At 39.3% G+C, this 17,787-nt stretch overlaps 1 protein-coding gene across 2 annotated transcripts in view; it reads right to left on the reverse strand.

Moving 5' to 3' along the window:
- Window positions 1-6,798: 6,798 nt before the first annotated feature.
- The window catches only part of LOC114106410 (zinc finger protein ZFP2), a 60,151-nt gene continuing 49,162 nt past the window's right edge, over window positions 6,799-17,787 (reverse strand). The window contains exons 1-2 of one of the 2 annotated variants that reach the window (XM_034635183.2): window positions 14,670-14,752; window positions 6,799-9,090 (exon numbers count right to left, since the gene is read on the reverse strand). In XM_034635183.2, the coding sequence (XP_034491074.2) occupies window positions 7,640-9,025 (1,386 nt within the window). In that variant the 5' untranslated portion in view covers window positions 9,026-9,090; window positions 14,670-14,752 and the 3' untranslated portion in view covers window positions 6,799-7,639. Of the gene's footprint in view, window positions 9,091-14,669; window positions 14,753-17,787 lie in introns of those variants that run through there. The other variant, XM_027953327.3, reaches the window with a different exon arrangement.

The following is a 17,787-nucleotide window of genomic DNA, read 5'->3' on the forward strand; positions in this document are numbered from 1 at the left end:
AGTGCTGAGGAGGCAAGTGGGCAGCTTTGCAACTGCAGGATTCCTAAGAGTAGAAATGTCTAGAAACCTGTTATGAGGAGAGGACTGGGTCAAAAAATACCACATAGCATCTGGGAGTGAGTCTGTAAGCATTCATATCCTGGGAATCCCCCTGTATCCGAAAGCTATGAACTCTTTGGTCTTTCTTTGTTCCCAATTTTCTTTCCTGCTTCTGAAAGCATTTTTCTTTTCCTCCACTGTTAAGTGAATTGCTCACCATGCAACTTTCCCCTCATCACATCTTTCCTTTACTCAAAAACTCCATGCCTTCCCTTCTGTATTTTAGGGAATGAAGTTTTTATTTTATTTTTTTTTTTATGGTGCTAGGGTTTGAACCCACAGCTTAATGCATGCAAGGCAAGCACTCTACCAATTGAGCTATATCCCCAGCCCCTCCCTTCTCTATTTCAATACTTGGACTTCTTGCAGAAAGCCCTGCTCCACTGCCAGCTCTCACACTTTCTACCCATCCTCTATCCTTTACTGCTTTAGCAGTGCTGAGGAGTCAAGAAATTGTCTCTCCTCCTAGGGCAGCTAACTCGGAGGAGTGAAGAAATCGGGAAGGGGGTGAACTTCCTCCTGAAAAAGGAGGCAAGCTAAGTAGATCTTCATTGTGTATGTATCTCTCTTAGGCTAAGCCCTTCTCTGGGGCCATCTGGGTGACCTGGAACCAAAGGCAGGCCAGAAACAATGTATTTGTGGGAGCGGGGTGAGAAAGGAGTACGGGATCAAGAGTCCTTCCTGCAATCACCCTCGGCGGCTTCATTAGGTACTCCGGGGAGCTACTGCAAGGGCTGCACTGCAGCTGTCCCTGCACTAGGCAAGTTCCTCATGCACAGCTCTGAAACGCATCGGGAATACAACTATCCCCGAAGTATAAATGGGCTTTCCAGGGTCCGCTCCAAGACGTGCTAGAGGCCCCGCCCCATGGTCCTCCACAAGCACTCTGATTCGAACCCCAAGCCCAAGAAGCCCATTCCAGACCGTCCTCCTTTTTTTATTCCCCCCGCCCCGGTTTGGAATCAAATCTCAGACATACATTCTGGAAAGTTTGGGGCATTTGGTCAGTATCCTCCAGAATGGACAGCAACCCCAAAATCCTCAGTTTCCCTTCCGCCCTTCTTCCCAGACCTGACCACCCCACAGCTGCTTCCGCTCTCCCTTTGCGACTTTGGTCACCGTGCCTGGTCGCCGCTGGGTTGCCCTTGCAGAAGCCTCCGCTGGTGGCGAGAAACCGCAACCACCACATCGCAGTCAGAACACAATGAGCAGGAGTCTGCAGCCTGGATCTGCACTGCGCTTGCGCGTTGCCCTGGGAACCGCGGAGCCGAATTCCCACAAGCCTTAGGTCGGCTGAGCTAGGGCTGCCGGACTCCACTTCCCAGGAGAATTGGCGGAGAAAATGATGGCGTGCGCCTGCGCGGACAATGATCAGCGCTCCAGCGCCCGGGACTAGCGGTTTGGGATGCTGAACTACGTTTCCCAGGAGCCTCGGCGGGTGCATCCTCGTTCGCCTTATTCAACTAAACCTCCACGCATAACCGCTGTGCACGGATTCTGTTCCGTTCTGTGCAGATTCGGCGTGGGCCTCTACCTTGAAATAAAGCCCGGGAAACTATACACCAGGAACAGTTGATCAGCGATGAGGGAGAGTCCAGCGGAGCGGCGCCTGATGTGGTGACAAGAGCGGATCGGTTAAGGTCTCCGGAGACAGTAGGAGAGCCAAATGGCACGTTCTTGGAGAACGGTGCCAAAAAGACTCGAAAAGCTGGCGGGATTGCGCCCTTTGCCCCGAAGAAGCACTGGGTATTACCCATCTGGCCCTGCAGTCGACCAGGGCGTGGATTCCGAGACGTCACGATAATTTCTTCAGTGGGAGGAAATTTCTTTTAGTGCGAGGACAGGGACATTGGGGTGAAGGCCCTTAGAGCAGGGCAGACTGCGACTCAGAACAGAGCTGATGGCAGCTTGAACCCGGCTGGTGACTGAGGGAACCCAGAACGGTACTGATAAATGCCCAAGACAGAATAGACTTAGGTCTTGATAACTTATCAAACAGGGCTGAGGGAGGGGAAGGGAACTTGGATCCCAATGAGTCTTATTCTTAAACAAGTGGATAATGTTTAGAAGTTGGTGTTTATTTTTATTGAGGATGCAGTGATGTGTAAGGATATTCCACTGGAGATATTTAGTTGCATTTGAATACATGACTTTCATGGAGCTCAGGAAGGAAAGATTAGAGGGTTTTAACTTTGTTGTTGGTAAAATAAAATTTAAAAGGCAAGAATGTCACTTGAGATTTGCCACTTAAGGAATTGTTGGCCACCTTTTAGGGAGCAATGTCAATGACTTTATGTGACACCACAGCATTCTATTTGGGGTTTTATTGATGATTTTATTCCACCAACACCTTTATCAACTCTAAATACCCTTCCTCAGGATAATGGCTAGTTCCTACGTTTGTTTGCTAAACCCTGTTACAAGACCCCTGCAGTAAGGATGTAGAAAAAGCTTCCTTTAGCTTCACTTCCTATAACTTCCTTCTACTTAACGCCCTAAATATACACTGTATTAGCCTTCTTGTAGTTACTCCTTTATTCACACACACTCCCCCCCACCCCAACTTCCCATTTCCCTTGTCTTCTTTGCACCAACTGGCTCACTCCAATGGTACCCTGTGCTAGGAGCTACTTTGCAGTAGGGACTAGGGGTCTTTCATCCTAGAATTGATAGGAGCTGACTTACACACTATGAGTAGGAGCAGTATCTTATCATACTTGTTCAAATGTACAGTGCAAAAGCAATCAAGTGTGTGGACTGCAGGCATGAACTAACTTATGCCAAATGTGTATATACACAAGAAAGTAACCCACCTCAACTATATCCTAAGCACTCATCCAGATCTGGTGTGTGTGTGTGTGTGTGTGTGTGTGTGTGTGTATGTGTGTGTTTAGAAGCCCAATGCAGTCTCCATAATCATCCAAGTTTAGGGGGCTGTTTATGCATTATCTACAAGAGGGGTACTAGCACCATAGTCTGCTGCTCCACCTGTGTTACAGAACCCAGATTGCTAACCTATTTAAGTGTGTAAATGGCCCAATTTGTCTTTTGAGCTCAGTTACAGATAAAATATAACTAATCACCCCATTCTGTGTAGTTGCAGAGGACCCTGCGTTTCTTGCTCTTTAGAAGTCATTCAATACATCCAAATTCTCTTTTACTGACTCTCCTGCCATGAATTCCTTTAGGGCTCTCGATCCCCAGAAACTACTGAGAAGGTACTTAGTAAATATCTAAAGGCATATTGGTCATGGCTATCTGTCTGCTGCTCATATGCCTGACAACATCTACAGTGACCATATGGCAGCCTCCACCCCACCAGCTGATTGGAAAAGGGACAGATACTTGGCCAAAAAAGTGACTTTTAAGACAGAGCCTGTCTTAAAAGGATGATCTGGACCAATTAGGTTTCTTTCATGAAATTTTAGAATTAAGAGAGATACAAGGGTCAGATAGGAGACCTGATGATTCTGGGTCACATGAATTTAATTTTAAGTAAAGGAAGCCAAGGTAACTGAGATAATGGAAAAAACACAGCAATGGGAGCCCATATGGTGGTGGTAGTAGTGACAAGGGGAAGGGCACAGAGAGAGCGCACCTACAAATCCTTGGCTAATGATGGTTCTCAGTTGCCACAGAGTCTGGCTATACTGCATTTCAAGTGGCACACACAAAAAATCCTCAAATATTATAGAAGTTACAATTCTACTTGAGAATTGAGACCAAAGTAAGACTGGGTTTAACAAGAGGACGCTATAACCAAGGTATTCTCGCTCAGACCCTTACACTTTGAATATTCTATCCAGGTGTTTTACAAATAAATATCCTCCTTTCTCTCATTTCAAGCACAGAGGAATGAGGAGGATGGAGCAAATCACTGGCCATGAGCTTCTCCACTATTCTTCCCCATTTCCTGCTTAAACACACCCCTTGACTCATCCTGCTGATTCTGGGGCTCCTTGACTATACTCATATATAAACTCATGGAGTCTTGTGGAGAGCCATTCTCACACGTGACTGGGCGACTCCCGGTTTGGGTCTGAGGCGCTCTGACTAATCTGTGTCAGAGCTTTCCCGGCCCTCTCCTGATGAAAGAACCCGTCCGTGTGGGGGTGTGACTGACCACTGACCCCGGGGGCCCAATCACTGACCCTGACCTTGGAGTGCGGCCCCCCCTCAACCTTCATTGGATGGAATTCTCCCCTGAATTTCTTGTTCCCCAATAAAAGGCTACTCCCTGGCGTGCTCGCCCTCTCTCTCTCCTGCTAGCCCTGAGTAATCCTTGCTGCCCTACGGGTGGTTCAAGGTTGGAGCCAGAGAGGGGAGCCGTCTCGGACCTGGTCATAGAAAAAGGTAACTGAGTCTGTGTGTTTTATTTCGATCTCTGCTAGCTAACTTTTATGCCAAGAACCTCATTAATGAAACCAGTGCACTGGTCGCATGGTGGAGAGTCTGAACAGGCAAAGAAGGAATTTAACACTGAACTAATTGTATCCCCCAAAACTTAGATTTTCAATAATTACTCTTTCTTATATCCATTCTACTCCTTTCCCTTCATATGTTTGTATTCCACCTGATCTCAAGAGAAAGAAATGAATTAAGAAGAAGGGGGGCAGAGAAGGGATGGGTAGAAAAGAAATTAAAATGACGAAGACAGCAGAAAAATAAAGGTTCAAAAGGAAGGCATAAAACAAGGGGGAGAGAAAGTAATGAAGGTGCTGAAGCTTTGTATGGCAATGAGTTGAAGTCAGTAAGATTTTAACCCTGAGTAGTGATTGCCCAGAGACTCTGGACTGCTTAGGAGCTAAACAATGAGAGATCATAGGCACTTACTCCACTATTGCCCACATTTTCTGGACCCACGATTTATTTATTCCAACCACTCTTATTGGAAAGTTTCCCTCCTCTTGTTGAAAGTATTCCTAAAGCCTCTGTGTGCCAAATCTTATTTTCCTCGTCTGAGCTGTACATCTACTCATTGCTGTCTCCCGACTCTCTCATGCCTCTTTTCAGTTGTAAACATAATCATCCTATCTTATATCATGCAAACGCTCCCTGGTAGATGGATGGCTAAATCAGCCCCATTCTCTAACCCCTTAATTGGCCTACCTCTACTACAAAGGCTGAAAGGGCTAGGCTCTCCTTTTTTTAGCCTCCCTTGCTGCTAGGAGTGGTCATGTAACAGTTGTGGCCCATAAGATGCAAGCAGGTGTGTGCTAAAGAGCTTCTGGGAAATCTTTTCTGATAAAAGGCACAGATGTTGCTGGTCCTTCTCAAACCCTTTCTTCCTGATTTGAATGCAGACATTTTACCTGAAGCTATGGATGCCATCATGCAACCAGGATGGAAATCCCTTGAAATGTAAATCATTCAATTATCTTATCTGTGGATCAATGCTGACCACCTCCACATTTGTCATTTGAGAAAAACACCCCTACTTGCCTAAAACATTGTTAAGAAGGATTCTGAATATCTGTAGCCAAAGGTCTTCTAATAGGTAAATCCCTTCTCAGCCCTCATTTCCTTGGTCATCTTTCTAAATCTCTCCCATATCAGTAAAGCTACTAAGTCATTTTCAACATTTAACTCACTCTTCAAACACATTAAAATTTATGTGTTTTAAATTGATAATCAAAAACAAAGGTTAGAGCCAGGCACGATGGCATGAGCCTGTAATCCCAGCAGCTCAGGAGGCTGAGGCAGAAGGATCACAAGTTCAAAGCCAGCCTCAGCAATGGCAAGGCGCTAAGCAACTCAGTGAGACCTGTCTTTAAATAAAATACAAAATAGGGCCAGGGATGTGGCTCAATGGCTGAGTGTCCCTGAACCCAATCTTCATTACTCCCCCACCCAAAAAAGCAAAGTACAGGGCTGGGGATACAGCTCATTTGGTAGAGTGCTTGCCTCATGCACAAGGCTCTGGGCTCAATCCCCAGAACCATAAAAAAATTAAAGTACTTTATTCTGAAGCATTTGATATTAACTATTCCCATCTCTGTTAAAAATTTCCTTTTACTTCTGTGGTTTCATTGCTTCCTGATTTTCCTGTTTATATTTTTCTTTTGATAGTTCATTCCTCTCAGCTTTTACTGATTCCTCTTTTGCTTCACTTTCCTCACCAGTGACAGTACTCCCAGTGTGCCCTGTACCACTTTTCTTATTCTACTTCTTCTCAGGACTCTTTTCTTGGATGTTCCAGAGACACATCAAAATGCCTTCAAACAGAACACATCATTGTTGCACAAAGATGGCTAATTTATGGGGTTTTAATTATGGAATCCCAATCTACACAAATAGGAAATTTAAGTCATCCTTCTATTTCAAATAGCCATACCTAATCAGTTACAGCTTTTTTTAGATTGTGCCAAATTATAAATTATTGCTTGACTTTTCTTTTCCTATCCCATTATACTGCCACTTTCTTAGTTTATCCTTTAAAAATAAAGAATGAATCTTAAATCATTTTGACTAATCATGTCTAGCCCATATTTAGGACTTGGCAAATTTGTGTGAAAGAAATGAAATTAAACTACTATCATCATAACAGATCTATAAAATATCCCTATGATTGTTCTGAATGTTTTGAGTTGCAAATATTGTGTTAATATGCTAAATTTCCATATTTCTTAGTGTTCATGCCTTCAGTCAATGTCCCTGAGCTCAATCCCTGGTATCAACTATCATTCTGATAGCTGAATATGACATAAAGATATGTATTTATTTGATTCTTCTGTGCTTAAATACAATATTAAATTATGTTGTTTTCTAAATAATCAGCTAATTTAACAACAGTTTAAGACTATGAAGAACTCAAAATAGCATGCTATTACATTAAGATTTGTACAATTATTCTATTATCTGGTAGAAATCAGCCTACATTTTAAGGTAGAAAGTAATGCAGGGAAAGAGAGAAGGACATGGAAGGGCATTAGAAATTGGTAGAGGTAGAAAATTTTGACTCGAAACATCCAAGGAAACCTTACTGTGGAAAAGAAGCACCTAGACAACATACATAACAGAGTAAAAGGCAAAAGATTTCCTGGCATCATGGTTTGTAACATTTTAGCTAATAGGGATCCCCCAGACCTTTTACATCCAAAATCTCTCATTTACTAGGTAAGAAAATTGTGACCTGCTAAAAGTGAGTAACTTGTCCAAGTTAGCGGCAGGTCAGGACTACAAACCAGGTCTTTGGGCTATCCAGTTAAGCACTGACACATTTTCTCTCCAGTGTGAATTCTCAGATGTCCCAAGGAGAATTTGCAGTATGATACAATAGAACTTACCTTGAGCATGAATGTTCACTGTTTATACATTACTTTCTCAAACCTTCTGTTAAAAAGTACATTTTATCTTTTGAATCCAGATTTCTTCACTTCCATATGATTTCTCTGCTGTGGTCTATGTTATCCAATATGGTAGATTGTATGTCAACTAAAAATTACCCACAACTGTTACCTTTATTAGGTGTCTACCTCAACATGACTTTATCTGATTACTGAAGAGTTAATCATGATGAAGGGGACAGTAAACACTGTCCTTAGGTGTGAGTTCTTTGATGTCTTGTAAGGTTTGTACTCCGACTGAAGGCTTTTCCACATTCAGTACACTGATAGGGTTTCTCTCCTGTATGAGTTCTCTGATGTACTATAAGGGATGAATTCTTAATGAAAGCTTTCCCACACTGATCACATTCATAGGGTTTCTCACCAGTATGAATTCTTTGATGCTCAATAAGATATGCACTCTGGCTGAAGGCTTTTCCACATTCATTGCATTCATAAGGTTTCTCTCCAGTGTGAATAACCTGATGTACAGTAAGGGATGATCGCCCAGTGAAATGTTTGCCACATACCATACACTCATAAGGCTTCTCTCCAGTATGAATTCTCCGATGTTGAGTAAGTGATGAATTCTTACTGAAAGCTTTTCCACACTGATTGCATTCAAAAGGTTTTACTCCAGAGTGCAGTCTCTGATGTTCTATAAGGTATGTACTTTGGCTAAAGGATTTCCCACATTTGTTACATTTGTAAGGTTTTTCTCCAGTGTGATTTCGCTGATGTAGGGTAAGAGTTGAACTCTTACTAAAGGCTTTTCCACATTCACTACACTCATAAGGTTTTTCTCCAGTGTGACTTCTCTGATGAACAATAAGATGCATGCTTTGACTGAAGGCTTTTCCACATTCATTACATTCATAGGGTTTTTCTCCTGTATGAGTTCTCTGATGCACAGTAAGATTCATGCTTTGTGTAAAGGCTTTCCCACATTCATTACATTTATAGGGTTTCTCTCCAGTATGAATTCTTTCATGTTGAATAAGGGATGAATTCTTGCGGAAGGCTTTCCCACACTCTTTGCACTGATAAGGTTTCTCTCCAGTATGAGTTCTTTGATGAACGGTAAGATTCATGCTCTGACTGAAGGCTTTCCCACACTCACTACATTTGTAAGGTTTCTCTCCAGTATGAATTCTTTGGTGTACAGTAAGAGATGAGCGTTCAATAAAATGCTTGCCACATACATTGCATCTATATGGTTTCTCCCCAGTATGGATCCTCTGGTGCTTAAGAAGTGATGAGCTCTGGCTGAAGGTTTTCCTGCATTCATTACATTCATAGATTTTCTTTCCTACAAACATTCTTTGATTTTTCATTAATTCAGAATTTTGTTTGGAGTCTTTTCCTTGTGAAATCCAATTACAGGATCTTTTTGCCATGGAAATGCTTTGTGGTGTATCAAGGACTGAACCCTGATTGGAAAATCTTTCAAATTCATCCCCTCTACATACCCTTCTCTCTGTGAGGGTTTCCTCGTGGGTAAATGCCATTTGGCCTAGATGTTTCTCCTGTTGCCCCTCTAACCAATTTCCAGGTTCCCAGGTTTCCCCTAAGGTTGAATGCCAGACATGTTCCCTTTCCATTATGACCCCATGGGATAAATCTTCAGTATTGCTGGGTTTTGGAGCTGACTGTTTGTTTTCCCAATCTGGAAAAAAAAATTCAAAGGTATATTAGTTTGTATGCTAGGAGACAAAAAATTGTATAAGGTAGTAATGAGAAATTAAACTAGAATAACTATTAGATATGTTTTAGAACTTTCAAAGATACCTTTACAATAACATAGAGAAATTGGAAAGGAAGGAAAAAACAGTGAACCAGTTGATGGAAAACAGGGGAACTAGAAGACAGGGATAGAAGATCTACTGGGCAAGCAGAGAAAGGAGTGAGTTCATTAAGGAGTGATGGACAAACAATGAAGATGAACAAAGGGAAAATATTCAGAAGACCTAGGATTGGTGGAAGATGACAGAAAGTCCTGCTACCTCATACTTGATATTCCTACCAGCAGTTTCTTTTACTCCCATAAGGCTGCTTAGAATTATGTACCAAATAATCTTCATAAAGCATCACAATGTGACATAGTAAAAAGACCGTTGATCCTAGAGTCAGAAAAATGGGTTCAAACCATGACTTTTAACACTTTTTCCTTATTTCTCTTGGTCTGATTTTTCACTGATTTAAATTACAAGTAAAGAAAATCTTATAAGGAGTAGGTAAGATATTGTACACAAACTACCCTTGGGCAACAGACTTGTTTGCAACAAAAATATCCGGACATACTTGAAACTGATGTGATCCACAGGCTTTTTCTCCTTCAACTTTAAGTAGGCTCACAGAGTTAAGAGAATCCTAAAGAGTTCTACACTTTCCTAAATATCTTCTCCAGGAAGGTGAGAACTAGTGGCATGGCAGGGGCAGGCAAAGGAGAACTGTTGAGCTGCTGGAGAGAGGGCCTAAAGGAAGGAAATTGGAGTCACTCAGACTTTATTTTCTCAGATCCCATAGACAATGGGGGGGGGGGAGAGAATAGAAAACTATAATCTCAGGATTATAGTTGCTTATCCAAGTCAAGAGAGCAGAGATAAGACAATAAATCAATGATCTAAAGGCTGTGAGCACAGGCCTGACTGAAGCAAGAGATGCATTAAATGGGTTCCCCTCCAACCTGACCTGTTTATATAAAAAACATAAAAAGGGAAAAGCTAAAAGAAATCAAGACCCCACAAAGTACCCTGAGAGAGGAGATCTATGCAATTAAATATGAAAATATTTGCAGCAACATATGATGAAATGACAGCAGTATCTCGCTCCACTTGACTATGGTCATATCCAGCTATCCAATTCAAGTTCTTTGGGAATAAAATTCTACCCAGAAAGCAAAGCAGAATCCATTCACAAGGTTAGATAATAATAAAGTCTAGAAAGAATTGCCTCCATTGAAAGATACATGATATCATGATACACAGAAAATATTGAGTTTGTAAAGTATCTAGAGATTCAGGAAATAAATTTTTAAAATTATAATAAGAGGAGAATAAGAACAAAAGAAGTAGCATAAAAACCAAAAGGGTGAATAAATGTTGAGATAATTAAATGTTTCCAGTTACCAAAGACATGAAGAAAGTAAAAATAGCTGGGTAGAGTGGCACATGCCTATAATTCCAGTGGCTTAGGAGACTGAGGCAGGAGGTCACAAGTGCAAAGCCAGCTTCAACAATGGCTAGGAACTAAGCAATTCAGTGAGACCCTGTCTCTAAATAAAATACAAAATTGGGCTGGGGATGTGGCTCAGTGGTCTAGTGCCCCTGAGTTCAATCCATGATACCACCCCCCCACCAAACACAAAACAAACAGAAAACAGATGCTATAGACCAGGAGATGATATGTACAACACAGGACCCATAAAGAACTTGTCCTGGACTTATAAAACAATGTCTATGAAACAGCTAAGCCCATTAGAAAAATGGGCAAAACCTTGTACAAGTACTTATTAAAAGTAAATGTGAATGGTTTGTAAACATAAATAAAGATGCCCAATCTCGGTGGTATACAGAGGAAGGCAAAATACAGGTGTAAAGAGATACCATTAACACATCTCTCTGCATAACAAAATGTAAAAATTCAAATAGTTTCATATTTTGTTAAAAAGTATGGTAATGAGAACTTTCACATGTGGCTGGCTAGTGGGAGTGATATTTGCTAAAAGTATTGTGAAAACAGTTTAGTACAACTGAGAATAAACAGATTGTGATTTAGCAAATCTAGTTGATAAAAGTACTTAGGTAAATCTGCCTTACAAAGGTATACAAGATCCATAATGCTTTGAGTAACATTATGCACAACAGAAGAAAATTGAGAAAAACCCAAATCTCCATCAACAAGAGAATGGGAAACTAAACTGTCCAATATTTATACAACTGACAAAAGTGATGATGATTAGAAGTGGAGAGAGTGGGTATCATTCCCCTGTTCCTGATCTTTCAAGAATGGCTTGTAGTCTTTCACCATGAATATGATGCTGTCAGTTTATTCATATATGGCTTGTATTATGCTGAGGTTTTTCAGGCCTGGTGGGAATATAAAATAGCACAACCATTGTGGAGAACAGTATAGCAGTTCCTCAAAAAATTAAAAACAGAATTACCATTTAATCCAGCAAATTCCACTTCATGGTATATAACTGAAAGGGTGCACCAATGCTCAAAGCAGCAATGTTCATAATAGCCCAAAGGAGGAAGAAATAAAACGTACATCAATGGATAAATGAATAAACAAAGTATGGCAAATGCATTGATGAAATATTATTCAGTCAAAAAAGGAAATTCTATAACATGGATGGAACCTGAAGACGTTATTCTAGGTGAAAAAAACCAGTCACAAAATAATAAATACTGTGTGATTGAACTTAAATGACATACCTACAGTGGCCAAATTCAGAGTCATAAAGTAGAATGGTTGCCAGAGATTGGGGGAAGTGTTTAATTGGCAGAGTGTCAGCTGGGGAAGATGAGAAAGTTCTGAAGATTGGATGGCAGTGGCTGCTGCATAACAATGTGAATGTATTTAAACGCCTCCAAACTAACCATTAAAAATGGCTAAAATTGTAATTTTCTGCTATGCATGTTGTACCATATACACATATACTAGTTACAGTAAAATAACACCTAAAATTAGTATTATATTGATAGTTCATAATATAAAGGACATATATAGATACTTCAAAAGTATTAGATAATACTCAACACTCACTTCTGATTTGCAAGAAAAGTTAGCATTGCACTAAGCATAAAAACAAATATCTAGAAGAATTCTCACTGACAAGATCAAGGAAAGGGTTCTTACTATTTATTACTACTTCTATTAAATGTCATTCCACAATTGACCAATACAACTAGGCAATTGAGAAGAGAGGAATTCTCATTCTTCCCTAATTATGATCTATCCACAAAATGACAGATTGTTAGAATGGCTTTACTAAAAATTAATGAAGTTTAGTTTTAAGGGTCAAGGACTGAACAATGTTTCAGTCTCTTGACACTTTGCTATGTCATTAAATAGGGACTTTATAAAGCACACAGCATTATGCTCTAGCTCTACCACTCTAAGGGTTCAATGATTATAAGCTTTTATCATTACCGTTATTGTTTTATATTAAGTAATAGGAAGTTCTGTATTCCTTTTTTCTTAAATAGGAGATTTTAGTGATAACTTATATTCCTTTATTGTCTTAGAATGCTTTTTCAGCCTTTCCTGGTTAACTTATAAGATTTCTATAATTTGGGGACTCATTGGGACATGAACAAGAGTCTCCATAACCAAGCACAGATCTTCAGTATTTATGAATAGAATAGGCCATAGCAGATACCAAGAGCTTACATAGTATTGGGGTAGAGATAGGAGGGTTGGGTAGCAGCCGAGGGCAAGTTTTTTTCTTTTATATTTCTTCCACATTCTTTGTAATAGTTAAAGAACTCATAACAAAACAACTATTTCAGTACCCACCTGACTGAATTTCCTATGTATATACTTGCAATCCTACAATACAGTCTCCACACAGCAGCCAGATCTGTTAAGCATGATAAATCATCATTCACTATTTATTTATTGAGCCAGACACTTAAAAGTGCTTAGGATGAGCAATGAAAAACACAAAATTCTGTCCTTATGGCACTCATACTTTAGTGACAGGAAGGAGAACAATCAATATAAAAAGTAAAACACCTAGTATTTAAGCAGTATGCCTTATGGAATAACAATAAAAGCAACAAAATGGAAATAGGGAATATGAGAAGTAAGGTTTTCAATTTTAAATAGGGTCATTAGGACAGACTTCATGGAGAAAGTGACTTTTTTGGCAAATTTTTATTTTTAGAATTACTATTACTATTATTTCATTATTTAAGATACACATGACAATAGACTGTATTTTGACATATTATACATATATAGAGTATAACTTATTCTAATTAGGATCCCATTTTTGTGGTTGTACATTTTGTGGTTGTTTCACATATGAACACAGGAAGAGAAAATGACATTTAATTCAAGACTTCAAGGGGCTGAGAGGAAGTCACAGAAATATCTAAGGGAGAGCAACCCAGAAAGAGGCTAGTGCTGCTGTCCTGAGATAGCAGTGGGCCTGTCCTGTTAAGAATGAACATGCTTTTGGAGTACTTCTACATTTAAAATATTCTGTAGGTGAGAAACAAAGATGTGTATTTATTAACATAATGATGTTCATGTTGATATGAAGGCAGATAGGGACTCTGTAACAGTATATAATTCTTGGTATGTGTGTATGTGTGTATGCATATATTTACACACACACACACACACACACACACACACACAGAGTTACCCAGGACATCTATAAAAATAATTTAAAATCACATATAAACCACAGGCAATAAGCTTCCACATTTAGGAGTAGTTAGGGGTAGCTTCCTGGAGAGCACAAAATATAGAATCCCCAACTATATTTTTAATTTTTACAAAAAAATTTAAAACTTATTTATTTATTTATTTACTTACTTATTTTTGGTACTAGGGATTTAACCCAGGGGCATTTTACCACTGAGCTACATCCCCAGTCCTTTTTTATTTGGACACAGGAACTTCACTAAATTGCTGTTTGGCCTCAAACTTTCAATCCTCCTGCCTCAGCCTCCACAATTGCTAGGTCCAGTTTTAGGCCCAGTCTTAATAATAAATTTCTAATACTTTATATATATATATTAACTAAAACTTTGTACATAATGTTAATTTTTGTTTCCTTAATAACTAAATATGAACTGATTTAAGTCTAATGACCACTGATTAAATTAAAATTCACTGCTTTCTATATTACTAATAATTTTTCTTCATTTAAACAATAACAAGCTGGCTAGCATTAATATTGGCATCAGGAACAGCATTTCTCTTTCCATTTGCTACTCATCTTTTTTCATACAAAATCTAACAAAGCACTCGATAACTATATAAATAATACTTTACTACAGAAAAAGATGAATCAAAAGGAAAATTAGAAGCTCTAGTTTTCTAGTTTTACTAGTTTACTAGTTATATTAGGAAATAATAGGAAGCCACAGCAAGGCAAGAAAATCAAGTTACGATTTTTTTTTTTAAGAATTAAACTTGGAGACCAAAACACCTATGTTGAATTCTGGCATGTTATTTCATTCTGAGTCCATTTCTTCCACTATAAAAGGGGCTAATAATACCTACCCTGTAGGTTTGTTATGATGAGTGGATTAGGTGATGACTGGGGAGGAGCCGAGCACAGTACTTAGTCGATTCTTTCTCTTCTTGGCTTGGACAGGATACTAAGAGGACTAAATAGTAGATTAGTCTGGCAGTAATATCCAAGAAAATCTGGAAAGAACAAGAACTGGAGTTTGTAAGTCATCATGTTCTCTGGGTCTCATTCTTGACAGATAGTTTCTCCTTCTCTATTGGATACTTCTGTCCTTAGAGCTACAGTCAAGTCTTTCTCTTATTAAAAAACATACCAGAGGCATTATACCTCTGTCTGGCTTCTTTCAGTTCTTGTTCTTCCTTCCTTTTCCTTCAGAGCCAACCTTGTTGAAATGGTAGACTGTACTCATGTGCTTCTCCTTCACCTGCTCATTATTGTATTTTCTTGTTTGTTTCTCTGTCACTTTCCCCCCCAAAGAATACTTGCCTCAGCACTAACAGGGCTCTTCTCAGAGTGGACTTAGACCAAGTCCAGAGGCATTTTTTTCATTTCTTTCTCAACCCTGTTGCTTTCCCTCTGCTTTTCTCTCTTTCCTTGACCCAGCTCTCCTGGCAACACTGTTCTCCTCTCACATTCTTTCTGTCACCTTTATGAGAGCATCTTTGGCCCCCGGCCAAATGTTACCCCAGCCTCGGGGTTCTATCTGGGTGCTTCTGAAATATTCTCACACACTCTCTCTGATAATTAACCATTTTTCATTAATATGAATTTCACAAATATGGTTACGACTGCCGAAGTCACATTTTTCACTTGATTTCTAAAAATTTTACTTGATGTCATTCAACATTCACTAAATAAATACATTAAGTATTTAGTCTGGTAGGTAATGGAATAGGCAGGAGGTACAAAGAAATATATGCTCAATAAGGCAATTCAGTGCTAGTATGCAAATAGATATTCAAAGAGACAAGTAAAATACTGGGTGAAATACAATAATAAATGAATAATCTTTAGGATCCAACCCAACAGAGAAGCCTGATGGGGGTAAAGGAGTGAGAGAGGAAAACACTATATCAAAAATGTATTTTCTTCTGCTGTTACTGAATGCCCAGTAAAATTACAACGTAGTCCTAAATAAACTCACTAAAATAATATAGGGAATGAGGGAAAAATCTTGCATGTATATATACCAACAACCCCCCAAACAACCAAAAAATAAATAAATAATCTTAAATATCTTCATACAAACAAGAAAGGTTAATTAAAAAGACTGCTATCAAAAAGAGGAGGAGCCAGGCATGGTGGTGCATGCCTATAATCCCAGTGGTTCAGAAGGCTGAGACAGGAGAATATCAAGTTCAAAGCCAACCTCACCAACGGCGAGGTGCTAAGCAATTCAGTGAGACCCTGTCTCTAAATAAAATACAAAATTGGGCTGGTGATGTAGCTCAGTGGTTGAATGCTCCTGAATTCAATCCTTGGTACCCCCTCTCCTTCAAAAAGAAGAAACATTTAGAGAACAAGAAAGCAGCTCACGGAAATAAAAAAATCTGATAGAAACATTTTTTTTAACACAGAAGAAATAAAAAGAAATAGGCACTCTCCTCTTCTTCTACCTCAGGTCTTTGCACATGCTATCTCCTATAGTCAGAATGTCCTCCCATATGGCCCATCAATTTATTTGAGCATCTGTTCAAAAGTCACCTGTTCCCTGACCACCCCTATAAACAAAGTCCTGTTAACTAACTTAGTCCCTTTATCCTGCTTTATTTTTCCATGCAGCACCTACAACCATATTATAATCATTAGCTTTCTTTCTTTTTTTCTTATTCTATATCTTGTCTTCCTTTCCTCCCTTCCTTCTTTCATTCTTAGTTTATGGTGTCCTCCACTAGAATGTAAGTACCTCACGGCAGCTGCCTGTTTTTCTTACTACTATATTCCCACAGCTAGTAACAGGGCCTAGTATTCAGCAGACATTTGTGTAGTGAATAAGTCATTTACATATGAATAAACACCAATAGCAACAGTAATCAAAGCCAGAGTAAAAGACAGCTATAATAAAAGTGATTAAAGCTCCCCTAAAAGATCCTGTTTTGCCAAATAAATTAGCATTAAAAACATAAAATAGTTTCCAAAGTTACAGAATATGTAGCAAGACCCATTAAGATGTAATATACTCTTTGACCTATAACTCCACTCCTAGAATCTGATTCTTCAGAGTTTACTGGAAACCAGCAGTGATGGTCCTAAAGTTATTTTTTTCCCCTGTTGTAAAATTGAACATTCTTGAAGAAACTACTGTGATAGAATTTCTTCAGGCAAGCACCAGATGAATAACTTCTTCCACAGGGAACTGTAAACATGGGCAGGCTTACTGAAGTCCTGCAATGGAGGACACTAGAGGATTATAGGGGCTATTTCAGCCTTTAGAAAACATTCCATTCCTTCTGACTTTTGTATCTATTAGATGAACCTGTTTTAATGTTAGACTTAATTGACCAACCATAGCTTGACAAAGAACAGACTCCTGCCTTGACCAATTTTCTCACTAAGAATATAGTAATAATAGGTAGCAGACAGATATGAGCATATGGAATTGAGGGGAAACTGCCCACCCCCCAGAATTTCTTTAAAAAAGCAATTTCCCTAAGGTTACTCCTACCCTACCCTGGTTTAAGTCAATAGGATATGTTATATTCCTCAGCAAACAACCTGTTATCTGCAAAGCTACTATCTCCATCAAGAAGGAGAATATAAGTTACCCTAAAAGGGAGACCTTTATATATACCAAAAATTCCAGGACTCAGGAAGATAGGATAATTACAAACAAAGGTCAATGACCATAAAATCTGTAAGAACAAGTTCCAATTGGAACCAATAAGTACCCGCTGAGGTAACCTAGATTTGCTTTTAGATCTAAATTTAACATGTCCTTTTAACAGTAAAATTCCCTCCTCCCCCCAGTAAGTTTTGCTTGGGTACCTGTGGTGTGGGTAAGATCATGCGCAGTAGGGACTTAAAAATCTGATGCAATCCTACTGTCAGTCAAAAGTTGAAAGGTGGTAACTAGGCAGAACACTCTAGAAAATTTCCTAAGATCTCCAATAAAACTGGGAAACAAAGGGGGCTCATTGTCAATCTTCC

Source organism: Marmota flaviventris, chromosome 5, assembly GCF_047511675.1.
Source record: "Marmota flaviventris isolate mMarFla1 chromosome 5, mMarFla1.hap1, whole genome shotgun sequence".
NCBI lineage: Eukaryota > Metazoa > Chordata > Mammalia > Rodentia > Sciuridae > Marmota > Marmota flaviventris.